Source organism: Diceros bicornis, chromosome 1 (assembly GCF_020826845.1).
Source record: "Diceros bicornis minor isolate mBicDic1 chromosome 1, mDicBic1.mat.cur, whole genome shotgun sequence".
Lineage (NCBI taxonomy): Eukaryota > Metazoa > Chordata > Mammalia > Perissodactyla > Rhinocerotidae > Diceros > Diceros bicornis.
This window is the reverse complement of record NC_080740.1, coordinates 38,392,829-38,419,628: the sequence shown is the minus strand read 5'-3', so window position 1 is coordinate 38,419,628 and position 26,800 is coordinate 38,392,829. Positions and strand designations below refer to the sequence as shown.

At 44.0% G+C, this 26,800-nt stretch overlaps 1 protein-coding gene across 5 annotated transcripts in view; it reads left to right on the top strand.

Moving 5' to 3' along the window:
* SEMA6A (semaphorin 6A) overlaps window positions 1-16,060 on the top strand; it is a 124,793-nt gene extending 108,733 nt beyond the window's left edge. For 4 of the 5 annotated variants that reach the window (XM_058538937.1, XM_058538955.1, XM_058538963.1 and 1 more), the window contains one exon: window positions 12,937-16,060. In XM_058538937.1, coding sequence (XP_058394920.1) covers window positions 12,937-14,135 — 1,199 coding nt within the window. In that variant the 3' untranslated portion in view covers window positions 14,136-16,060. Of the gene's footprint in view, window positions 1-338; window positions 469-12,936 lie in introns of those variants that run through there. The other variant, XM_058538981.1, reaches the window with a different exon arrangement.
* The last annotated feature ends 10,740 nt before the right edge of the window (window positions 16,061-26,800 follow it).

Here is a 26,800-nt window from a genome sequence, read left to right as displayed (position 1 = left end):
TATAAGAGGAATTAAAGTAAAAATTTCATTCTGTGGAAAATATTATCATTATATTTAATTTCAGAGAATTATCACTAAAAGTTATGTATGTGTTTGAAATGTGATAGAGTAAAAGATTATCACTGAAAGTGGGCTTTCAAATGCCACTTTTAAGTGAGGAAGGCTCAGAAATCAAACTTCCTAACCAAGGGCATGGTTAAAACTATTGGTTCTTTCTAATTTTATTTAACCTCAGGTTTGTTTTTTTAATCAATTATTATGTTCACTATATGTATTTTTCTTCTTTAATTATATAGCTGCCTTTTTTTTTTCCATTTCTCATTTCCATGTCTTTGAAGGGGATAAACTGGAATCCAGAAAATAATAGTTTAATAATGGTGACAATAACCATAGGCTCAAAGAAAGGCAAAATGTCAACCTGCCTTCATTTCTTTCTTCATGCATTCAATAAACATGTGCTAGATATAAGCCTTATGCTGAGTGTTACTGTAGATACTGATCTGAATTCAACATAAGCTCTGCACTCAAGGAGCTTACAGTTCAGTACGGGGTACACACAGGTGACCTTCTGGCTAGCCAGTAGGGCAGAGTGGAGTCTGAGAGCCAGGGAAGTAAGGGAAAGAGGACCGGGAAGAGCCCTGAGAGAGGATAAGGGAGACACAACTCATTCCAAGTTGGGAGCCAGGGAAAGACCTTGCAAAGTCTTGAAGGATGAGAGGAGGAAGAATAACGCTAAATAAGCGACATGACCAAGACACAAAGTTATGAAAGCACAGAGTATAATGATAAGAGGGAGGTAGTGTGCTATGATTAAAGTGATAAAGTAGATAGAGGCCAGAATGGGACTGGAGATGGAAATGGTAGTCTGGAGCCTTAACAGTCGTGCTAAGAGGTTTTGGCTTCAGCTGTCGACAGTGGGGATAGGAAGGTAGATAGGTGGAAAGAAAGACACGAAAGGAGGGAAAGACAGAGATCAAGAGACTGATAGATGATCGATAATAAATTGATTATTCAATCTTATTAGGTTATTAATTACATATACACAGTAAGTTTGGGAAATGGAATTTTGCATCAATTTTAGATCTAAAGTGTCTGTTTCTACCCATCACTGGCATTTTTCTGGTAGATGCTCCTTGCCAAGCTAAGAGCTCTAGCCTAGGTAAAGGTAATTCATGCAAGCTGAATTCCAAACTTGGGCTTCTCTGTCACTTCAGTTAAAACACTGGGCTGCATGGCATACAGCAGACTTTTCCTCCAGAAAAGATTTTGAAATTGGGAGAGACTGAGAAAGAAATGATAATATAATCCAAGGTACCACCGTTTATTTTTACTATAGTAATATTTCTTTGTCACGTACCAGAAAAAGAATCTATTTGAAGTCTCTGGCTTTTCTGAAGAACTGAGAAAAATGATACTGTGAGGAGGTCAGGTACTGGGCTCTGAGCTAGATGATGTGGAAGTTTCCATGTGAGCGTGTGCTGGGTAAGAGGGGCAAGGACTGAGAAGCCCATGTGGAAGACTGTAATTGTTCTTTCAGCAGTGCGGGCAGAGATGTAGATTTGATCTAATTAATTTTGTATCCTCTTGACAACTTGCTGAATTTATCTCAGGTCTTGATGAGATTATTGTGGAAAGGGTAGAAGAAAAAAAAAAGTTAAATGTCAGCCATGTAGAAAGCTGTTTCATCTCCCTGCCTGCCTGGATCTGCACACCAATATTTGAATTTTCTTTTCTAGAGATGCCAACGAGGCTTCTTTTATTTTTTACCTAACATCCATTTTCTCAAAAAAAAATGAAGTCCTTAAATTATGATTATGGAGACTTGAATTTTTTCTTTTAAAATCAGCAATTTAAACCTTAGAGTATTTAAAAAATCAATTCACCTTCTAGAGGTGCTTCTTACCTTTAATCTGTAGCCACTTTTTCAAGACATTTCACCCTTGACATCAATTCACTTTACCCCCGCCCTTTTCCCTCAATCTCTTTTTTTTCCATTCTCTCCTATCTTTTGCACAAAAACACAGACAATGACAAAATTTTCTGACAGCTTAATGGAACTTTCAAGGACTACAGGGACTAGGGTAGGCATGATCTTATTAACTGAACATCTGGAGTAGTTAAAAATTTGCTCTTTAATTGTTTCAACTTCACTGTGTTCATCTAAAATTTGTTTTGTCCTAATAATAAAATTGTGAAGAGTCAATTTGTGTTTTGAATCGTGTAATAATGGAAAAATAATATTAGCTTTGTCTCAAAACTTTCTTTCTGATAGCCTCGTTTCCTGGAGTTTAAAAAGAAAAAATGCTTGTTGCAAGTTTTACTTTGCAAACCTCACTGCTCCATAGATGAAGTGGTCTAGTAAGGGCAAACTAGGGGAAACTGGGAAATTGTCTGAGGACAGCTTCTCTTTTCTTGATACTATACATGAGAATGGCCTCGAAAGCTGCAAGAGTTGCTCAGAATACATAATTCATGCCACTGCCACAGAAAGAAAGAGGACAGAAAGGCTGTATTCACTTGCTGGTCCCAGGGAGACAGAGGCTGTGCAAGTATTAGGTAAAGTCCTGCAAAGTGCATGGCCTGCGCTGCCGGCCTGAAAGGATCCACACGAGCTGCATCATGTGTAAATCTCCCAGGACCTTAAATGGTAGAAAGGCCCTAAAGTAAACCTGTGAAATGTAGCTGGATATATTCAAATACATTGGGTGCACAGTAGATGGGATCTTAATCGGTGTCAGAAAGCTAATTACGGGCAGTATGAAGGTTTGTCATCCTTAATTAATACTTCTTAAGCTCTTGTAAGTCTACAGCCTGAGAACTATCTTTGTAAAGAGATTCATTTTTAATGGGATGATAGGAATCTCCCACTCCAATTATTTTTAAATTTCATATTGTTTAAAAGGATGCATTCTTTTTCAGAAATGTATCTGCAATTACATTTCTTTGCGGAGGGCAGGGGCAGTTATTATGAACTGTATAGAAATAATGGAAGTTCAGTATGGCCACCACTGACAATGCTTTATTAGGAGGGAAAATGGTGTCAAGAAATTTATAGGGCAGCAAACTGCATTATGCCTAACCTTTTGGACATATTAAAGCTTGTCATTTCCAGTCCTACCGCCTCTTGTTATTCATAAATAATAGATAACACTGGACACAACCATCTGACATTTGCTAAGGTAATAAATATACCCTAAGTGCTGATGGTCTTGCACTCTGTGATTTAAAAGCACACAGCAGAAATTTAATGTAACTTTTAATGTCTTATATAATTCTGTGGATTTGCAGATTCAGTTCAACTCAGCAGATCTGCAAGCACCCAGATCTGTTGAGCGCACTGTTGTGCTGGGCAGTTTTATTATTATAAAGCAGGACCTTAATTTGGGGAATGGAACATGAGCTCAGGTCCCTCCTTCACCCCAGAAATATAAGGGAAAAGAATCTCCCTGAGTTTCTTATTCTCTTGTCTGATCATGCAGAGGTAGGGGAAAAGATCCCCTGAAGCATCATCAAATGTTGCTTGACGGCTGTGCATTGTTTGAGTGGAGATGATTTCCAGGTGACATGAGATGCAGGCCAGATGCAAAGGAGGTTGCCCTGTTCAATAGTGAGCTCCCACCGAGATTCTGCCTCTTCTCTCCCTGGGACCCAGTCCTGACCGGGCTGACCTAATCTAGGATATATCTGGGCTCTGTAGTACCAACCACTACCTGACGGCCCCAGTGACAGAGACAGGGAGCATCAGAAATTCCCCTCCGTGTCTCCATGCTGGGGCAATAAAGAGACCACAGGCGTTTGTCCAGCAGCTTTTGGCTACAGGAAATTAGGTTGATTCTGTTACAGTAGTAGCACAGTGTTTTAGGCCATATGTCAAGCTTTTGTCAGGTACCAAGGAAAAATTAGGAATTTGTTTGTCTTTCCAATAAAATCATATCAATTTTGTATTCTTTGTCAGAATACGGTAATCACAGTAAAGAAACTGTCATACATGAGACCCACTAAAGATTCATACTTTGAACACCAAGGGAGACTGCATTTATTTATTTATTTATTTATTTATTTTACAAATCATTTTGAAAATCTGGCTATACACTGCCTCAGTGGTATCTGAGGTTGGACTTTAAAGCTAAACACTTGGATGCATTTTCTGGAGTATTATTCATGTCATTTAGGACAGTGCTTTTCAAGCTTTAGTGAATATAAGAATCGTCTGGAGGCCTTGTCAAAACACAAATTTCTGAACCCCAACTCCAGAGATTCTGATTCAGAAGGTCTGGATAGGACCCAAGGATTTGTATTTCTAACAAGTTTCAGGTGATGCTGATGTGGAGTAGCACTGATTTAGGACACTTTCCAAGTTTCTATGGGCTGTCTTATTTAAGGTCATTCTCCAAGATTCTATTGTATTTTTAAATCCTTATTTTTCTACTGTTGCTAATACAATTGAACCCTACCAAAGTGTTGCATTAAAACAGTCTATCTTGGACCCTGTACAAGTCAGGTAACTTGTCAGAAATTCTAGAAACACTTCCCTTACGTTATTAATTGAGCATTAACATGTGTCCTGCACAATGCCAAGTGCTTTACATGCATTTGTTTATTTAATCCATTTAATCCTTCCAATAACACTCATCTCGTAGCCAACACCACTGGGGCTTAGAGAGATTGAGTGACTTGCCCAAGGTCACACAGCTAGTTAGTTATAGAGCCAAGACTTAAACCCAGGTCTTTATGACCTCAAAGTTTATGTTCTTAACCAATACCACCCAGCCTCATCTATAACTCAGACCCCAAGAACTATATTTCTAGCAAGTTTAAGTTGGCAATTTCAGCAGTGCTCAAACAGACCTGTTTCCTCCTATTCATTTTACCTTTGCTTTGCAGAGAAAAAATCAAAGCACTGTAAATATTCCAAAGAATCACCTGAATTTCACAATTTCATAAGGAGATCCACTTCCCCCATTTTGTAGCTTTGATGCCTCGTGAGGGAGCAAAAGAAGAAGATGGGACCAGGATGTTGGAAACTAGAAAGGCTTTGTCTGTGATATCAGAAAAAGTTTCAGAAATTTCTTAGACGTTGGTTTCAGAAATTACATAGAGGTTGGGTTTCCAATCTTCTTAGAAAGAAAACCTCAAAAAGAAGGAAAATAAGCCATGCAAATTCTGCTAAAACTTTGCCCATCTGAAATAATCATTACCTTTACAAAGACAGTGACAGTTCTAACACATGGAACCACAGACCAACATTCCAGGGCGTGGCTTTGAAAATTTATCTTGTCATGACTCCCAATCTAGACCTCAGTCTATGCTCTGGATGTAGCGCTCTCGTTGGCGGTGCCAACTCTAAAACAGTGGCGCAGAGGAGGAACAGTGAACTGAGCGCTCTAGTTGGCACAGAGGGGAAAATGAAGCTGTTTCTCCTCTAAAAAATGTGAAATCGAATGAGTTTCATGCTCATTCTCCCTTTTCTTCCTGTGATGGCATCCCAACAAAAAAATGCATCAATTTCAAAGGTGATAGAACTGGAAGTGGATTCATCCGCAGATACCCACACTAAGCATTATTTCAGTACGTGAGTTTTAAAATAGCTTCTGAACTCAGGATATTAAACAGTCAGGAAGCTGCCTCTACTTTGGCATGGTCAGTCTTTAACTTGATACATCTTGAAGACCATGGCCCCTCCCAATACCTAATCTTCAGCCTGCCAGGAAAAAAGAAAAAAAAAATTGAAAATAAAAGGAAAAGGAAAGTTTGAGTTATAAACTCCGAGCCCATTTCCACGGCTGCTGGCGTTTCAGTTTATCCCTAAGCCATCTGGTTCACATTATGCCCTAAGACAAGAAGAGGGCTGCTTCCTGCCGAGATAACCGCAGAGAGCTCCCATTGCGCTTTCAGTGTGGTCATCTCCATCGGCTGGGGTGTGGCTTGGAGGATAAGTCGTCTCCAGTTAGGGTTTTTCCCCCATTTGTTTTCTCCTCTCCTTAGTAGGGATTATAGCGGGCCCTCTGTGGTTAGCGGCTGGGATGCTTGGCCCGTGATTAGTTCATTCATTCATACTGCTTTGCAGGACTGTGAGCTTGGCATTTTGTTGCAATAAGATTTTCAAACAAGAAAAATTGGGTTGTTAGATTCCATTCACCGAAGTTGTTATGAGGATTTCAAGGAAATTGCAGGCTTGTCTTACTATAAAGCAGAATCAAGAGTCTATTTTTAGGGGATCCTACTCTGGAGCTTTTCTTGGTATTTTGCCATCTTTCTTGGCTCTCAGACCCAACACGAACCCCGCTCTGGCTCAGCGGTGGAGGAAATGTCCATCCTCCTTCTTGCCTTTGCATATTTCTCTAAAGGACACAGAGGGGCTTTGTTGTCTTTGTGGCCACCAGGTCCACTTTACACAGATGCCTATTAATCACTTCACTATGGAGACAGACACATCCATCATATCACAGCAGCTCCGACACAAGCAGTCCAGTGAACAGGGGCGAGAGGGGAAAGTGCGCGCTTAACCATTTCGAGGGACTGGCTGCCTAGGTCTCATATACTTAGCAAGGTGATTGGCGTGGGGATGAGTAGAGCTCTTCCTTGATATTCAGTTTAATAGATGCAATTGATTTTATGTATTTTTGTTTGTCTGTTTTGCTTCATTTTTTGATAGGACAGATAACATCTCTCAGTTATTTCTGTACAATGCAGGGGATAAGAATAGTTGAAGACAGTTTTAATTTTAAAAACAGTAATAATAAATTCAGGTAGACTAGCTGTGCTTTTGATGCAAAGATATTGACTCTTTGAAGCCAGTAGTTTTTCAATAATGGATTCAACATGGAGCAGCGTGAGCTGAAAGTCAGCTTTCTCAGGCAAGAAGATACTTGAAATTGCAGGTAAATTAACTAAGAACTTTCCTTCCAAAACTGACGTGTCTTCTAAATATCTTTTTTAGTCGTTCAGCGCTTTTCACAGCCTGCTTCTAACTGGTGTTTAGCTCTCGTTCTTAGTTTTCCTCTACAGGTACTCATTCATTCATGCATTCACTTACTATTTATTTAACAGGTATTTATTGAACAACTTTATGCCTGGAGATTCAGTGGTACATCTCTCCCTCCTGAGCATTCTAGAGGAGTCTATGTAAGAAAAACAAACAAAGCAAGTATCTTAAGAGTGATGATTTTAGGATAGAGAAGGGCAGAGCTGTGGGGGCACCCATGGAAGGAAGCGCTAACCTGGTCTGAGGGAGTTGGAGAAGCCTTCTCCATTTAAGCTGAGACCTACAGGAGAGGGTCAGAGGAATGGGAGGTAAGCAGGGATATTCTGGGCAGAGGGAACAGCCTGTGTGAAAGCCCAGAAGCAAGTGAGAGTGTAGCATGTGGTTGGTGCCTGGAGCGTAAGAAAGTAGAAGGGACTTAGGCCATTGCCCTTACTGAATACAGCCTTCATTTTCCTTCCTTCCATGTCTTGGTTCTTTCTCTCTCCACTTCAGCTGACATCCTACGCATCTTTAAGGCTTAGCTCAAATGCCACCTCCTACATAAAGCCTTTGCCCATATTGAAGCAGAGGTGATGTATCTCCTGATGCTTCCACACTTTGGATGTAGTACACGTGTGAGTACCTGCCTTCTTCTTCCCGGATCACAGGGTTTGTGCCTCCTTCACCTTTGTCTCTCCAACATCCAGCACAGTGCTTTAGTCCATGCTCAGTAAATGTTTGCTGAAGGCAGCCACAAAGATGCTTGGAGCCAAAACCTTGTGATACCAGGAGAGTGATGGTAAAGGCACTAAGAACATCACAATCCAGCCCTGAGTTAAGAAAGCATCTTTCTCTGAGGTATATTGTCCTAGAGCCTGGTGTTGGGCTCCCGGTGCAGACCGCAATTGTAGAGAACCTGTGAGCAGGGCTACCAGAAACCATTATTTTAACAAAGAATTTGATGTCTGAAATTTCAAAAGGCCTTGACATGGTCATCATAGGAAAAAGCAGAACTGTGTTGGACTTCCTCTTATTTTACAGTTTATAATTGTTCTTACTTTGAATTACATGTTGCAGGGTCTGGAGGGTGGAGTTCATAATCGTTTCATTGCTTCAGCCTCTAAAGAGCTTCAAACTGTCCCTCTGAGACCTCCCCCTAGCATCCCTCCAGCATCTGAAAACTCTCACCTCAGGAAACAAAAAAAACCAGTGGAGATTCTATTCTTTCTCAGTTCTGCCAATTTAAGGCATGATTTCAGAGAACTCTCTAAGCCATTGTGTGCCTTGCTTCCTGCAATAGGAAGGTGGAGAGAATAACCATTTAGCACCTCATGACTGGTGAGAAATAGCTGGCGGTTAATGAATCAATGCAAAGGATTTTTCAGATACTGTTTTCATTACTAATGCCCCCTTTTCAGTTGGTGAAAGCAGAAAGCCCAGGGGTTGGTAGAGGAAGGCATTTCAACACCCCGGGTGGAGAAGCCAACTCTGATTTATCCCTCTACAATGGGAGGAGGGGAGGGACTATACCACCCTACAAAGGCCCTTCAGCCTCGCCAGGGCTTGTAGGCAGCCTCTGAAGCAATGATGTTCCTCCAGCTACAGCCCTTTGCCCTTTGCAGAGATGAGTTTGTTTGAAATTATTCAATTCCACTGGAGCACTCAGTTGTTACAAATAACCCATTTACCCTCATCATCTCTTTGGAATTATCCCAGAATGAATTTCTTTTCATTTTTAAAATAGTTTCTCTTATTATTATTTTGAACAAATAGTGAGCACCTTTATGGATTTCCTTTGTGTAACAGATGTTAGTATGATTATATTCTGTTATATGATTGGAGACATAACTTGTTTTTGTGACTTCAGAAGCAAGGTTATAGTCACTCCAAAGATGACCCGCCAAGTTCAGAAGTCCATTTAAAAATATCTCTAGAGGCCAGCCTGGTGGCATAGTGGTTAAGTTCACCCGATCCTCTTTGGCAGCCCAGGGTTCGTGGGTTCAGATCCTGGGCGCGGACCAATGCACCGCTTATCAAGCCATGCTGTGGCAGACGTCCCATATAAAGTAGAGGAGGATGGGCACGGATGTTAGCCCAGGGCCAATCTTCCTCAGCAAAAAGAGGAGCAATGGCAACAGATGTTAGCTCAGGGCTAATCTTCCTCACAAAAAATATATATATTTTTATATATATATATCTCTATCACGTATTGCAAACCCATGTATTTAATAATCATTTATTAAGTGCCTGAATAAGAACCCTGGGGATGGTGAGGGTTATAAATGCATATAAAATATGGTCCCTGCCCTCCAGGAGTTGATTGCAGGATTATTGCTCCACCAGGAGTCTAACTATAATCGCTGTGTTTTACTCAACATTTCCCACTTTGTTGTTTTACTAATTTCAAAATTCAGGACCTATAGGCAGTCCTGAAACAGAGGTATGTGTTCCCTCCTGTTACCTCAACATATCATCCTTTAGGCAAAAATTTGGACAGCACAAGGTTTGGAGCTGGAAAGAATAAGTCTGTCTGTCTCACCCAGGAGACCCACAGCAAATGGAATCCAGTGGAGCAGCTGTGACTAACTATATTCTTAACCCCTCTGTGAGCTACTAACCCCCCACTTCTCTTTTGGTGGCTCCTTTTTTTTTTAATGGTGAGGGAGATTGGCCCTGAGCTAACATCTGTGCCAGTCTTCCTCTATTTTGTATATGGGACGCTGCCACAGCATGGCCTGATGAGCAGTGCGTAGGTCCGCACCTGGGATCCGAACCCGTGAACCCTGGGCCACCAAAGCGGAGTGCTTGAACTTAACCACTAGGCCACCACCGGGCTGGCCCCTGGTGGCTTCTTTTGATCTTTAGATTTGTCCAGCAAACTCCAGCATTTAAGCTCTTTCTTATTCATTATTTCATTTGATGCTTGTAACAACCCAGTAAGGCAGTAAGAATAAGTGTGTTAACCCCACGTTACAGATGAAAAAACTGAGGCCCAGAGATATGAAGTCACTTGCCAAAAGGTCACACAGCAGTAAGTGGGAGCCGAAGACTCCAGGCCTTTGGAGATCTCTAATGTTGCTTGTACCACCACTGGCCTCTCTGACAAGCCTGGTGTGTTCAATCCTTCACAGTGACCAATGGCACAAAGTGGATTTAATCATTTCCATGAATGCCCCTTTGCCCTTTCTCATGGTATAAGCAGAAAGCTTTAAGTTTGGAAGGTATTTTCCAAAAATGACTTCTAACTTCTTATCTTCATGACTGTGCTTTCAACTTAATCTTCCATCTGTTTCTCACCTTGGACAGGGGGTTTCTGAATTTGCACAAGAGGAAGAGGGAAGCCACCTGCTTCATGGTAGATATCTCAAAGCTGAAGAGGTGCAGAAGGGTTTTTAAGGGCACTATTTACGTAACAAAATGAGACCGGGGAGGGGTGCTGTCTGAGACACCATTTTTCTCAAAGGTCAGACCCTGCTTGATTTGCTAACAACCAAAAACCTGAACTCAAATGTCATCCACGAAAAAGAGGAGTGTTTCCCAGTGAAAGAGCATGTGGTTTCTATGAGTCTCAGTCAAGGACCTTCGACATAAAAGAAAACTATTGGGAGCTAAAAGTAAAGCTAAGAAGCAATGGGTAAACTTGAAGATTTTGTAGTTTTCCCAACTAAACAATGAATGAAACAAGTGGCTCACTCTAGCCTTATTCTTTCCATGTTCCTCCTAAGCTGAGAGGGAATTTAAATTGTAAGATGCCAAAGTCAGTTGTAGATAGCTACCTATTACAAGAATGAATTTATGAGGAAGGCACAGCCCCATAAATATGGTTGCCTGGAAGGGATCCAGGAAACACCCATTATGAAAAATGTACCTGGTACCCCCCCCATCAGTGGGGTCTAGCCTGTGTTAGACCCCTCTGAGATCACCAAGTCAACGAGGGAAATGAAACCCATTTTGTTCACAGGTGTACATTTTTGTGCCCTTATATGTAGGTGGTTAAAAATGATGTTCAATAGCATCCTACACACAATCAAAATTGAAAGCAAAATCAGTTGCTATCTTAGCATTACAACAAGGAAATGCAAATTTAAGGAAGAAATTTTCATTAGCACAATTCCTTGGTGACTACATATTTGAATGCAAGACACCCACTGTTTGGGGAGCTCCACAGCATAAAAGGTGTGAGTTATAGCTGAATTGCCTGCTGCTTTTTTGCTTTTCAGTTTCTGGCCCTTAAAAGTTCATGATGATAAATCTAGAAATATGTGAAAAGTGTCACATTTGGAAATTATTCAATGTCTTACCATCTTACACACACTTCCCCCCGGGATGAATTGCTTCCCCTGCCCTTCATTACCAAGGGCATTTGTTTAATCACAGAATCTTTGTTTCTCAAGAGATATTTGCTGCTTCTATTTATTCCCCACCTGAAGTCACAATCCTTTGTCACCGGACAATCATTTCCACAGCAACCAACCATGATGTCACAACTGAGGGGAGGAGGCCAGTTGAGAAAGAAAAGAGAAAGAAAAAGAGAATGTTATCTTCTTCAGGCTAAGGTTTCTGAGTTTTAAAACCACCGCTTCACTAATCAAAATATTTTCTCAGAAACACCCCAGGACAAAGCTGCACTTCTTCGGGGTCTCAGCGGAAGTTTAAGGGTTGCATGTTGTGGGTTTGGGAAGGGGTGGAGATTTTTATTTCATTTCATTCTAATTCTGTGCCACTGATATCTGCCAGTAAAATACATTAAACATTCCAGAAAGAGTTGATTTAGTAGATGAAAAATGTGTCTCCTGAGACCAGAGAAGGTACATTTTCTGTCTTACTAGCGTTTCCATAATAGAAACAATGTTTACATTTCCTCAGCCCATGCCGCCCCTCTAATGTATTCATGTTCTTTCACTCTCCAGAGGCAGGAATTGAGGTATTTGAGATTTTATTTTTCAGCTACCACATCAAGCACTTAAGATCTGACAATTGTGATGTGTATTCTCACTTGGTATTAAAAAATAAAAGCTTTGGTGTTTGCATTTGATTAGAGTTTCTCAGCCTGGTGGCTGATTAAGTAGGAACAGGAGAAGCCACTTTCCTCAGCAACAGCATCTTGGTTAATGTAGTGTAAGATTATTGACGGGTATAGTCACATAATTTTTATTAAATTGAAGAGATTAGCTTTGCTGAAGAATCTCACCGTGACAGCAAACTCTAGCCGTAATAATGAGACCTGACACATCTCAAACCCACTACAGGGCCCCAAATGGTCTCTTTTTCTAAATATTCTTTCAGTTCAAGTAAGGAAAGAGCTTCATTCAAATATTCAGCATATTTACCTGAAATTGAGTGTGCCTGGGTTTTGGGGGGTGGGGTTGGGAAGGGTGATGCAAAATCAGCATAAATATTTGTCATCTGTGAGCTTTAGCTATTTTCTTTCACTGTAAATAACACACACTGTCTCTCCTCCAATTGCTTGAAATTCAAACATAGCTTTTCTCCAGATAGAGGCCATGGTGCCCTCCAGGAAGACTCTGGAAGCCTGGAGTGTGGTGCAATTTGTTCATTTAATGTGCATAAAATTGTTGCCTCTCCCCTAGACTCAATATCTCGGTTATCCCAACTGTATGAGGGGAAGATTGAAAAAAGATGAAGAGGGAAAGAGGGATAAATTTTGGAGATGAAAAACTGCCATATTCCGGCAGAGCGAAGCGAAGTACAAACAGCGTGTACTTGAGAGAGAAAAGCACTTTTTCCAGAACACAAAGAAGGCAACAAATGAAGTCTATTTACATACTTCACAGGGGGGACTTGGGAAGGATTAATTAGTTAATGTTTGCCAAGCTGCGCCTTGAAGACAAGTTATGCAGAGGTGCTATTGTCACTTATCACTGTTATTAATTAACAGGGTGAATGCCCAACAAAAATAAGCCTTGCAGTGTGCTTTCATTTCTTAACACCATATGCGATGTCTATTGCAGGAGTGATACGGGAAAGTTACCTCAAAGGCCATGACCAGCTCGTGCCTGTCACTCTCTTGGCCATTGCGGTTATTCTGGCTTTTGTCATGGGGGCCGTCTTCTCCGGCATCATCGTCTATTGCGTCTGCGATCACCGGCGCAAAGACGTGTCCGCGGTGCAGCGCAAGGAGAAGGAGCTCACCCATTCGCGCCGGGGCTCCATGAGCAGCGTCACCAAGCTCAGTGGCCTCTTTGGGGACACCCAGTCCAAAGACCCGAAGCCCGAGGCCATCCTCACACCACTCATGCACAACGGCAAGCTCCCCACTCCCAGCAACACGGCCAAAATGCTCATTAAGGCTGACCAGCACCACCTGGACCTGGCGGCCTTGCCCACCCCCGAGTCCACCCCGACGCTGCAGCAGAAGCGGAAGCCCAGCCGCGGAAGCCGCGAGTGGGAAAGGAACCAGAACCTCATCAATGCCTGCACAAAGGACATGCCCCCTATGGGCTCCCCTGTGATTCCCACGGACCTGCCCCTCCGGGCCTCCCCCAGCCACATCCCCAGCGTGGTGGTCCTGCCCATCACGCAGCAGGGCTACCAGCACGAGTACGTGGACCAGCCCAAAATGAGCGAGGTGGCCCAGATGGCGCTGGAGGACCAGGCGGCCACCCTGGAGTATAAGACCATCAAGGAACATCTCAGCAGCAAGAGTCCCAACCATGGGGTGAACCTTGTGGAGAACCTGGACAGCCTGCCCCCCAAAGTCCCCCAGCGGGAGGCCTCCCTGGGCCCTCCGGGAGCCTCCCTGTCTCAGAACGGCCTGAGCAAGCGGCTGGAGATGCACCACTCCTCCTCCTACGGGCTTGACTATAAGAGGAGCTACCCCACGAACTCGCTCACGAGAAGCCACCAGGCCACCACTCTCAAAAGAAACAATACTAACTCCTCCAATTCCTCCCACCTCTCCAGAAACCAGAGCTTTGGCCGGGGAGACAACCCGCCCCCCGCCCCGCAGAGGGTGGACTCCATCCAGGTGCACAGCTCGCAGCCATCTGGCCAGGCCGTGACTGTGTCGAGGCAGCCCAGCCTCAACGCCTACAACTCACTTACGAGGTCGGGGCTGAAGCGCACACCCTCGCTAAAGCCGGACGTACCCCCCAAACCTTCCTTTGCCCCCCTTTCCACATCCATGAAGCCCAATGATGCGTGTACATAATCCCAGGGGGAGGGGTCAGGTATGGAACCAGCAGGAAAGGCGAGGCGCCCGCTCAGCTCGGCCAGGTTCTCAACTGCCTGAGGACCCACCAGACCAGGATGGCCGCGGCGAAGCCCAGGACGCTGGGGCCTCCTCTGGGACGCGGGGTCTTCTCCAAAATTGGGCCATGTGGTTTGGTGAAGGTTTGCGGCGCGGGACTCACCTCCATTCTCTTCCTTCACTCTCCCCGACACCCTACAACAGGTCGGACTCACAAAAAACTTAAATTATCATCACAAACATGAGCCAAAAGCACATACCCACCCACCCACACACCCACTCACACACACACATACACACACAGGTAAACAGCACCTGCAACATTTTGTCCGTGACTGGACGGGGCGCTGCCAAACTGGGCTAGCGTTCCAACCTGCAAAACGAGTACATTTTTAAAAATCATGAAAATTAAAAAGACAAAAAAATAAAGAATTCATTGATAATTCTAACTCAGACTTTAACAATGGCAGAAGTTTACTATGCGCAGATACTGTGAAATGCCCACCAGTGTTACAGCTTTCTGTTATAGCAGATTAATGCCATGTTGGGCAACTATGTCATAGATTTCTGCTCCTCCTCTCTTTTAATGAAATAACGTGACCGTTAACGCAGTAACTCTATTTATTGTTCACCCTGTTTTTTCCTTAAGGAAAGGACTCTTCCACATGCTATCCTATGAACAGCTCTTCAGAAAGCCCCTTGGAAGTTAAACTATTTAACGTGAAATCCATTAACTGGAATAATTAAGTTTCTTTATTTTTACAATAAATTCATTGAGTAAATAAGTTGGAGCTGGAATTCTGAGCTTTGTGTTTGGACTGTCTGATCTTTAGCTAAAGGAAAAAATTAGGAGGGGAATATTTATTTAAATCTACCAATTAATTTGCTGGTCAGATTTCTGGCCTAGAACATGCAAAAAAATAATCAGTTTAAAAGTCCTTCCAGATCCTAACTTCTAAAGCAACCAGGAGAGGAACTTTAAGAATGGCACATCCATGTCCCGTGGCTTTGTCAGTGGTTCCCACTATCTGTGAAGGCACCAGCTTGTGATACACCATCCCACTTCACCTTGCATGTGAGACAGCAAAGAAAATCCACAAACGGTGTGAACTAATTAATATGCTGGCTGCTACCGTGCATAAATTAATGGTTTGATCACACGGGTTTTTCGTAGGGTTACATCTGTGAATAGCCTGTTTTCCACATGTAAATTTGTGCCTTACACCCTGAGTTGTGTATACTTACAAACTGTCGTTATGATAAACTTTTTCCCCCTTTTGAAATAAATGCAGATATTTATTTAACCCTCCCTCCCCCCATCCCCATCCCAGCCCTCTGGAAGATTAGCATCCAGCAGATGGGAGATGAACGTGGTGGTGATCCTGCAGCCTAGGAAACTGGGCGGCAGCACGCCCTCCAATTCACACTTCCTTCTAGTCGTGCCAACGCCAACCGCCCTTTGGCCATGCTGTCAAGCATGGACCCCAGTGTTGTGGGTGGCAAATCCCCTTTCTCCCTCTGGAGCTCCCTGTTTCTCTTATATTCTCAGATCATTTCAACATGGCGATACCCTCATTAGCCAGCAGAAAAGGGACTAACTAAATGTCCCAGTCCTCATTTCTGCTGTGTCCACTGGCTGGAGAACACGCTGTGTGTGGTTAGGCAGGCACCTGGGAGGAGTCTCCAAGCCATGTGCTCAGCACCCACGTGCAATGCACACAAAGAAATGACATGGAAATAGATGCAGGCAGGCTGGTCCCTGCTGTGATTAATGAGTAACTCCAAGTACCAGGCCAACCACAATGGATGCTGCAAAAACATAGACTGGGGCAAAAGATTTTTAATTTTTTAAAAAATTTCTTTATCCTTTTGTCATTATTGTTTGTGGGGGGTGGGGAGGGGGTTGTGTTTTCCTCCTTGGTGTTTGTTAGCTCAAGCACACAGAAGGGACTTTTGTTTACTCATCACGAACAAAAGAATTGTCAACATACTGTAAACCGTGAGCATTGTTGGTCGTTATTGTTTTTTTAAACAGTTAAACAGTATATTTGCTGGTCTCTTTGTCTCTTTTTATTTCCAGTTTGATCTTCTGGGTTTAGTTTTGTCTTTTAAAAAAAACTTTCAAAAAAAGACAATTTTGGACAATTTTAAGTCGGCTGGTGAAAAAGTGGCGCCTCCGTAATCAGTGAGACCCGGGTGTGTAGCGAGGGCACGTGCACAGCCTTTAGTTCCAAACATCCTCTGCAGGTTTGCTGTTGTTCAGGGTAGGTTTTTGTTGTTTTTGTGTTGTTTTGTTTTGTTAGTGGAATCAATATTCACATCCTGTGGACTCTGTACCCTGAAACATGAATTCTTTTCTAGAAACTGAGATGGTGTTTTTTCCTTTGGATTTTCTTTAGAAAAGCAGAACTTAGGAAGGCAATGGGTATATGTCACCCTGCTGCCTTCTCCCCCAAGTGTGACTCCCAAGAGTATTGACGGTGCAGTGCCGCTCTCCGGTCCCCGTGTGCGGGCATCACTCCTCAGCTGTGTCACAGAGACCTGTCTCAGAACTTCCATCCCACGTTCCTACATCCCACATCCCATCACTTGTGGTATTAACCCTAAAATGCCCAAATGTATTGAGCTGGTCTTCTGCATTTATGTTTTTTTCCCCTTTTCTTTTTTTCCCCACTGCGTGTGGGGGGAGGGTCCATAAACCTGAGTGTGCCTTTGCTTTCCACCCTTGCTAGACACTGGTAGATGCAACAACTCAGATTTATATTTGTTGTAAAGTTGTAAAAGTATTGTGATGTCACCAGTTTTCCTTCCATCTCCACATCCCCTAACATCTGATTCACGACTTAATGTATGTTATAAAAAAGAAACAAAAAAAAAAGGGAAAAAAGACAAAAAAAAGCAAGGAAAAGGCTCTTTATTACTTAAAAGTAATAAAATAAGACTGTTCTACATTATCTTTCGTGTGCTGAATGCTTTTATTTATCTCTTAATTTTTCCCTTTCTAACCCCTCCCTTTTTGGGTAGGATTCTACTCTTTTTATCCATCTCTATTTGGCTTCCAAAGCATAAATAACAATGTAGTTAGACCCATTTGTTTGCAGTACCCACACCCTGTGCCCCGCCCCGCCCCCCCCCCCCCCCATTATTGATGTGTTTTCTCTGCTTGCACCCAGCCTGGAGCAGGAGTGTAGCAGAAGCCACCGGTAATTAAAAGGCAGAGCACGCATTGACTCCCTCTATTCATTTTATGCATTTCTTTTTATGGGCTTGTTCATCATCAAACATTTATGGTAGGCTTGATAGTTTAAGAGATCAAGGCTAGGATTTTAGTATGTAGGGTCCACTAAAAATAGATCCTTGCACAGATGTGACTTCAGCCTTTTTACATATTAATAAGGTGGAGGGTGCTGGATTTTACTCCTTGTTAGCATTTATCTCTTATAACCCAGCAGACGCAGTTGGAGGTATATTGGGATGCAGCGGTGGATTTTTTTATTTTGCAGAATAGCATTATGAAATGCCTAGATCAGGTTTTTCCCTCTGGGATATTTTTAAAACAGTTATTTAAATAAGTCCTCAGCTATAGTATTTTAGTTTTGACCTTCTGAAATAATTTTTTTAGGTGTTTGAGGTCAGTTTGAGTGTGGGAAGCTGGGGATTGGGGCTCAGTTCACACCCATGGTGATCCAGTCACCTTTTTTTTTTTTTTTTTGGTGAGGAAGATTGGCCCTGGGCTAACATCTGTGCCCATCCTCCTCTATTTTGTATATGGGATGCCGCCACAGCATGGCTTGATGAGCGAGTGGTGCGTAGGTCTCTGCCTGGGATCCAAACCTGCAAATCCCAGGCTGCAGAAGCCGGAGTGTGCAAACTTAACCACTACGCCACTGGGCCGGCCCCCCCAGTCACCCTTTGATAAGTCACTTCCAATTGTGTTTCTTGAATCCCAGCCTATGGCACTGTCAGGCACAAAGTTGACTAGAATATAGTTCCCTCCTCCTCATTTATCAGGAGAAATTGACACAGCCTATAATTGCCACTGGGAGGTGGGAACAAAGTGCTGAGGAAGTGCCCCAGAGGTGTGGGACACAAGGCTACCTTTGAGCCGCTTCTTACAGAATGACTTCTCTGGACAGCTAGCCCAGGCAGAAAGGATAACTTGTGTAAAGGCCCCAAGTGTGCTGTGATTAGGAAACAAAAAGTTTAGGGGTCCTTGAGCAGGGTCTGTGAAAAAACCTGGTGGGGGCAAGGCTGGGAACAGGGGTTGGGGCCAGAGTAGGAGGGGCCTTGTTACCACGTGTTAGAATTCTGGCTGATGGGCAGTGGAGTGCCTTTGGAGAGTATGAAGCAGCAAGCACACGTTTGTGCTTTAGAAAGCTACCTGGCAGTGATGTGGAAAATGGATTGGTCCAGGGAGAGGCTGCAGGCCGCTGGGCAATGTGCCAAATGGCATGCCAAGTTGGTAGGATCAACAGGAGTAAATGCTACATCCAATTTCAGATTCTTTAGGAAACAGAATCAGCTCTGTGACCATCCCCTCGTTTGCCAGCCAAGAGCTTCCTTCCCCTTGTGTGACTGACAGGTTTGCCCTGCCCAGGTACCCAAATGTAAGCCTGAGAGAATGGCCAACAGCTAGTCTGACTCTTTCATTTTAAAAATGGAGAAGCTGAGATCCATTGGGTGAAGGGATTTGCCCATGATCCCAAAGCTGGTGTAGAGCAGCTCTTCCGAGGACAAATGCATTCTCTCTTACCCCCATTCATTCACATTGTTAGAGCAATACTAGCTAGAAAGAGCTGACAGCCCCTCTGCCCAAGGCAGCATCTCCGTCTTGCTCAGTTGACTGAGTGACCCGGGAAGCCCTTCATACTTGCCTCCGCCTTCCCCAGCTGGGCATCCCAAATGCCTTCATCTGGACCCAGGCAAAGCGGCGGGCTGGAGCTCCCGTCACACTGATTTGAAGCAGACAGTCACTGCAGTGCAACTTGATACTTGGTATAGTGGCTTTTGCTGCACTCAGCTTTGTTCCGGTCTGGTGAAGAGGTGACAGAGGCTGAGCAGGTGCAGCCTGTATTTTAGCTGGGGCCCCAGGGATGTCCCCGCTCACGCTCGAGAAGTGCCTCAGATAACCCAGGTTTTTTTTTTATGTGAAGAAGCTCAGCCCTGAGCTAACATCCATGCCAACCCTCCTCTTTTTGTTTTGCTGAGGAAGACCGGCCCTGGGCTAACATCTGTGCCCATCTTCCTCCACTTTATGTGGGAAGCCGCCACAGCACGGCTTCACAAGAGGTGTGTCGGTGCGCGCCCGGGATCCGAACCTGGGCCGCGAGCAGCGGAGCGCACGCGCTTAACCACTACACCACGGGGCCAGCCCCCAACCCAGCTTTTTAATTGTTGTGCTTGCTTGCTTGCTTGTTACAGGCTTGGTGGTTTGTGCAGGGTGTTTTTAGACTGTTGACCCTAAGCAGTGGCTGTCCCAGTACAGCCAACAGGCTAGGTGTTTCATGGGGCCAGAGTTGGCGTCTTAGACCTGCCTGCTCCTGAAGTGCTATGTCAAGTAAACATGGACTGGTCTTGTTGTTCAGCCTTCTAAGTTGGCAGGAGCCAAACAAGATGCCCTAGAACCATGGTGCCTAGGTCTGACTGCCTGAACAAAAGAGCTTTCAAAAAAAGTCATTCAGCAAGTGAAATAAAAGTGTCAGAAAGGCATCTACAGTTTCAGACACTGGTACGTTTTGCTTGAGGGAAAAGAGTGAGGGGAATTTAAAAGATCCCTTTAGACACAAAATAACATGATTAAGAGCATAATCCTCGTCCTGGCTGAGCACTGTGACAGCTGGGTGCTCGGACTCAGTAACCCTTAGAAACCCACATCTCACGCTTGTCTTGAAACCAGGTGGTGATGTGTCTCTTGTACAGACTTGGGAAGGAAGGGCTCACATTTATTGATTGGGACCGCTAGACAGATGGGGATCTTCAATATTCCATTTAGAGTATTGTGTATCCTGAGCTCTAACCCCCCCGGGATGCCTGGAGGTGGGGGACGGTTGACCTCAACAGAGGGTTAGGGCTGAACTGATGTGCATTAAATGTGGCTGGGCAGAAAAATGTGCAGATGTCCCTCCAGCAAATGGAAATGAAATTTGAGCAAATCGAGAGAGGCAGCTGAGTGGTGAGGAGTTCCCCTCCCCCTCTGCAAACACATGCACACACACATGTGCACATAGACGCTGTCACCAGGCTTTCTGCTCTTGGGGTCTAATACCAAACATGTCCCAGAGGTCAGAACCCATGTTTGCTGAAGGTGGACCCTTTGGGAGTTCTTTCACCCCTTTTCCTGGTAAAACATGGGTTCCACCTCAGCACTTTCTGATCAAAAGTGAATTGTCACAAACTATAGTCTCAGAAATGAGAATCAAGACCTTTGCAGAGGAGCCTGGACACAGGTCCCTGACAGCCCGTTGATGGTGACTGAGATGGCAAGCAAGTTTTTAATTCTTCCTAATCATCTTCAGATAGAAAACTCCCTTGATAATCATTAACAGCATCCCCAGAGCAAGTCATCAGTCCTGCTAGTGGGATGCAATAATGGTCCAAATAAGGGGATGCTAATGAAGGGGGAAAGTAGGTAACCATGAAATCAGAAGCATTTTTCATTATGATTTTCAGCAAAAAAAAAAAAAAAAAAAAGATGAAGGTGACATTAGACACAGTGCCAAATGCCAGGAAACCAACATGAAAGAAACTCAGGCAGGATTCCCTGGGGTTGCCTAGGTTGAGAAAGATCATGAAAAATCAGTCTGAGAACCACTCTCTTTTTTCCTGTTCATCATAACTGTCCTTCCCATGTTATGGGGTGAGGGGAAAGTGGGCCGATCTTGGCAAACTTAGTATCAGTTCTCTTGTGTGGATACTGAACATTTTGGACACTTTGTCCATGTCAGTGCAAAAGCATGAATTTCAACAATAGGGCTAAGGTTCATTTCATAAAAAATGAAAAGTGGAATGGTATCACTCCAGAGGGGCAGGGCTTCTGATTGTTGGTAACAATGACAATTTACATTAGTAGCATTTTACAGTTTGCAAACATAATCTTGTCCATTGTATTGCTAGATCCTCATAACAGCCTAGTGAGGTGGGCAATGCATATGATTATCCTCATTTTACAGAAATTGGAGTTTGGAGAGGAGAGATCTGTTGGAGTGCTGATCAACATAAAAATGTAATAATGTTTCAAAAACCTGTGTGTTGACATCATCCCCTCAGCTCTCTCTCGGACACCTCAGATTACACAATTACTCTGCTTCTCCAAAGGGGAATAGCCTCCCACAGCATTTCCCAGGAGAGATGGCTACAACAACAAAGTCCCCAAAATAAAGGCTAGGCGCACAACGTTCTATTTTAAGGGCATTGTGCTCTTATATTTTTCTATCATTAAAGAACACATCTCTTCCTTCCTGTGTCTGCAAAATTCTGATGCCAGCAGTGTTATTAGGAACTGTCAGCAGAGCAGGAAAAGAGACAGCTGAAGCCAAACTCAGTGACCTCCCTTCTTGAGGCGCACCCTGCCACTTCAGGGGCGGTGACACCAGTTGCCTCAGTGGAAGAAACGATGAAAGGCCCAGCTTTTATAGCTTCTTCATCCTAGTCAAGCCACACAGATCACAAGAGAAACTTGAGAAGTTTAAGATTATCCAAGATTAATTGGGCACAGAGAAGAAAAAATGCCCTGTAGCTAGAAGAGTAAAGAATTTGCCCACCCTTCCCTTCATAAAAGACCAAGGAAAAGTAAATGTGAAAGGAAGAGGTAAGTAAGATATGTTACTGTTGTCTTTTCATGTTAGCCCCCTTAGCCACTTAGGCATTGTGGGTACCCACTAAACAATTTGACTTCATCCCTGATGTCAATAGTTGGATGATTTGGTTAAGTGCCTAGAAAAATCTCCCAGTAGGAGACAGAAGGCAGAGATTGCCTCCACGTGGGTACCCATCTTCCCCCTTCACATCACTGCCCATGTTCCATGTTGCCACTGCCGCAGACGGACCCTCCGGGAGTTAATAAGCTATTTGGTGGGAGTGCATGCACCGTGGTGCAGAGGAGGCAGGACCATCTTCTCTGGAGTGGGTGCTGCCTCCCTCCTGCCCTGGGGGCAGCGTGGCCCAACCAGTCACCATGGAGAGCTATTCTACAGCACTCTGAAGAAGCCAGCATCTTCCACTTGCCGCCTTGACAGATAACCTCAGACAGATTCCACTCAGAGGGAGAGGAAGATGGCGATTCTTCTTAGAACCCCACTGTTCTCTCTCTGTTTGCTTTGTTGGTTGCTGTTATTTTTGTTTGTTTGTTTGCCAACTGAAGCATGTTCCCAGTCCACAAAGCCTTTTCTCAGTACACAAATATGCTTTTTAGTAAAGATGAGGGCTTGGTTGCCACCAACTTTGGTAACTCTGGTATTAAAGATATATGTAACTCCAACTGCTGCACAGTGCTATTTACTTAATTATGTACTCAATAAAGGTAACAACCTTTGAAACAATTAACTTTCCCTGATCTAAAGGGTCAGAGTCAATAACCAATTACCTTTGAAAAGGAAGTTTTCTATTCCAAAGTGTACATTCCAGGTCAATACCAAATGCTACAGTTGTTCTGAAGACTTGCCTCCTACATTCCTAGGGAAAGGATACATTGCTTTTGTGAAGTGAAATTGTCTCTTGATGGTTGACATAGGTGTTGGCTGAGTTGAATTCTTATTGGTGTTTAATTTTATTTAAGAACCGAAGATTTATCCCCCTCTGTTTCCAGGTTGAAGAGAAGGCCTATGATCACATTCCTTGCTTGGGGAGAAAAGATAATGTGTTAGACTTAATGTGTATGAATAGAAACAGGTAAATAATAAGATTTCCTTCTGACTTTGTAATTTAAACAGTGTAAGTCAGTAGGGAAGGGCTGTAATTGGAGCCAAAGTAAGTGAGGTGAGAATTACTAGGTGTTGGAGCATCTGCATCTCATTTTAATTAGGTGAGTATGATAGCAAGATGAAAAACTTTTCCTTGTCACTCAATCTGCAGGGCTTTCTAATCGAGAAACCAAAGGACTTGTTTTGTCTTCAGGAAAGAGTGATCCAAAAAGATCGTCTCCAATTACCTGGCCAGAGCAGCAGTCAGGCCTGGGCCCAGGGACAGAGCAGCGCCCAGTGGCTGTGGTGTCATGAGGGCGAGATGCTCCAAGATCAGCCCCACAAAGCCCAGCCTCTAAAGGCTCTTAGAGGCAATCATCCCTAATTTGGCAGCTTGGAGCTTTCTTGTCTCACAAGGCAAAGTAGCTTAGAGGGAAGCAAATCGCTGTGAGTCTGTGGGCCTGGTGCTAGTCTGAGCTGGCCTCACCATTTGTGGGGCAGTCATGCAAACACTTGGCACCTCATTTTCTCCATCTGCAAAATAGACTAATGATGGCTGCCCTGCCTACCTCACAGGAGCGCGCGGAAGTTACGCGCAGAAGTGAATGTTTACCGGCACTTGCAAAACTCGAAACCCCACTGTGTCCTTCTCCAACTTGGCATTCAAAATGAGATCCCATCCTCTAAATCTTCAAATTAAATAAATGACTTTGAGTCCCCATCCTGCTGATAATGAAAACGTCCCTTTTTTCTCTCCCCTAAATACTCCTTATCTGCCAACAAAAGCAGCCGAGCCCGACCTGGTTAAACAAAAGCCCTGCTTGGCCTGATAGAGTTCTGGCTCTTTTTCCCTCGTGTGGCCATCTCAGCCACATGATGCCTGCCTGGACGCCTGGGGGCTCAAAACACTTTAGTACTGTTCTCCTCCATTTCCAGATGGCTGGTCTGGGGAGAACTGGCTGTGCGCTCACTGAATTCTGCCTTCCCTGCCACCTGCGGTTCTTCCTGTCTACTTGGCCCGAACTGTTGCCTCCAGGCAGGACTTTCTGGCCTCTAGAATGGGCCCCAGAATGCACTGCAAGGAACACAACTGTAAGTTCACTCACCGCCTGTGGTCCATGAGGTCATACTCACAGGCACAGTACATGATGCCCGGTGGCCTTGGCTTGCCTGTCTGCTTTGGTAACTTGCTCTTTGAACTGATACATTCACAGCCATTTTCCCTGAGCACACCTGCAGTGCTGCCATGTCCGGGCCCAGAGGGTTTGTAGTCTCAACTACAGATGGCCTGCATGGAAGTTCTACTCACTCAGTCCCAAGCCTATCCCAATCTCACGTCTCAAGAGTTTGTGACATTTCTTTCAAGAGAAAAACTATTTGTTAGAACTGTAAAGTGTTATACCAAAAAATGTAAGTGATAGTCATCGTATATATCTCGTGATGTTGAAAGATCTAGTTCAACACCTCCTCTTGGAGAAAAATCACACATGAGAGGTTGTTCAATAACTCACTGCTCATTTGTGGCAGAGCTGGGGGCAAGAAGTATAGACGCAACTTCTGAAAAAAGTAACACCAGAACATGGGCGGCTGGAAAAAAGATAGAAATTTATTTCACTCTCATGTAACAGCCCCCAAACACATGATCTAGGATTGGTGGGGCAGCTCTGCCATTTTCATGGTGTGGCTTCCATCTTTGGATCCAAAAAGCTTTTCTAATTGGCCAATTTCTCAGTCATCGGGAAGGGCAAAAGAGAGAGTGGGTGGAGCATACCATCTTTTTTAAGGGCTGCTCCAGTAGTGGTATGGAACACTTTAGCCCACACCCCAGGACCGGAGCATCATCACAGGGCTACACAAGGCAGCAAGGGAGGCTGGAAAACATAGACTTCGGGGCCTGTGCTCCGCGAAAACTCAGGAGTGTGCTAGTACTTTTAAAAAAAGGAGCGAGGCCGGCCCGGTGGCGTAGTGGTTAAGTTCGTGGGCTGTGCTTCAGCGGCCCAGGGTTCACAGGTTCGGATCCCGGGTGCAGACCTGGGCACCACCCATCAAGCTGTGCTGTGGCAGGCATCCCACATATAAAGTAGAGGAAGATGGGCATGGATGTTAGCTCAAGGCCAGTCTTCCTCAGCAAAAAGAGGAGGATTGGCAACAGATGTTAGCGCAGGGCTAATCTTCCTCACGAAAAAAAAAGAGGGCGAAATGAGTACTGCAGGAAATCAGCAGTCTGCCACATCCTGTACACATAAGAACACATAAATCTTATCACACAGTGAATATAAATGTGTACACATTTTACAAGCATAAAATGTAATCAACCACTGCACATGCTACATCAACTCCTGGTTTAGGTACCCTGCCTCCGCCAAGCCCTCCTTCAGCTCCAGGCAGTACTGTGCTCTCCTTCTCTCCTCCCCCAAAGTACCCCCTGTGTAAAGGTTTCTAATATGTACCACAGGGCATTGGAAAGATTTGCTTCTTCATTAGACTGAAAGCATATCAAGGGCAGGAACTCCATCTTTTTCTCCTTTGTAACTCCACAGTCTACATTGAGCCTGATAAATTGTAGGTGCACAATAAATCATTTGCTAAACTAACTTATCCTCGGACATAAGATGGTAAGGATTGAGTCTCCACACACAGTCACAGGGAAACAGGATTACTGCTAGTGGTTGCGTCGTTGTCATAATAACTGTAGCACTGATCCCATGCTCCCAGGTGCCAGGTACTGGGCTATGTGTTTCCTTGCATTAGCTTATTTAATCCTCACAAGAATCCTACCCTTTGCTATTTGGATTTGACAGATAAGGCAACTGAAGCACAGAAAAATTAAAGAACTTTTGCATGCTCGCTGAGCTAGTAATTGGTGGATCCAGAGTATACATTTGGGTGTCCCCATAGCCAGTGCTTTTAATCATTTTCTGTCTTATTAGGTGAGATGGGATAGGGAATGCTTTTTTAACGTGATAAGAGTGCCTATCAGAAACCAAGAGACAGCCAACACTAGGAAGCTCAGTGATTAATGACGCAAGGGATGGGAGTCAGACAAATCCCTTAGCGACACTCTTCCAACAATACAGACAACAACGTGCAACTCATCCCAAAGATACCCCATATGTGCAGGCCCACATCAATGCTGCAGAGATGCTCATCCTGTTTTCCAAAGGGCTTTCACTTAAAGTTAGTAGCTGAAATTTCAAGTGTTTAAAACAAACAATCAAACAAACTTTCCAATACCCTAAACACTTGACCCACATAAGATCCCCACTGCAGTGCCCATTCAAATACCTCAATCATTTGCAAAACCACAATAACAACGGAATGGTGTTATTGTGATGATAGTGGAGTATACATCAGAGATGAACCAAGAGAGCAGAGTGTGCATCAGCAGATTCTGACCTGGTGTTGGTACTGGGGACACACAGGCACATCAGCTCTGCAACAAGCACAGGCGTGCTGAACGAGAGAGAGAGAGAGAGAGAGAGAGAGAGAGAGAGAAAGGTTTATTTCTCTCCTCCTTGATGCTCTGCTGTGTGACTGCTGATAAGAATCTCCTAAAACTATTTTAGGAGATTTTTTAATGCAACTTGGGTGTGTTGGAGGGGGAAGACTCATGATTTGGAGGGGAAAAAGACAACAAGATTTGATTTCACAGATGCTTCAGAAATAATGGCATAATCTTATCCGTTTTCAGCAAATACAATCTGAAGCATTCAAGCCTCCGATAAAGGT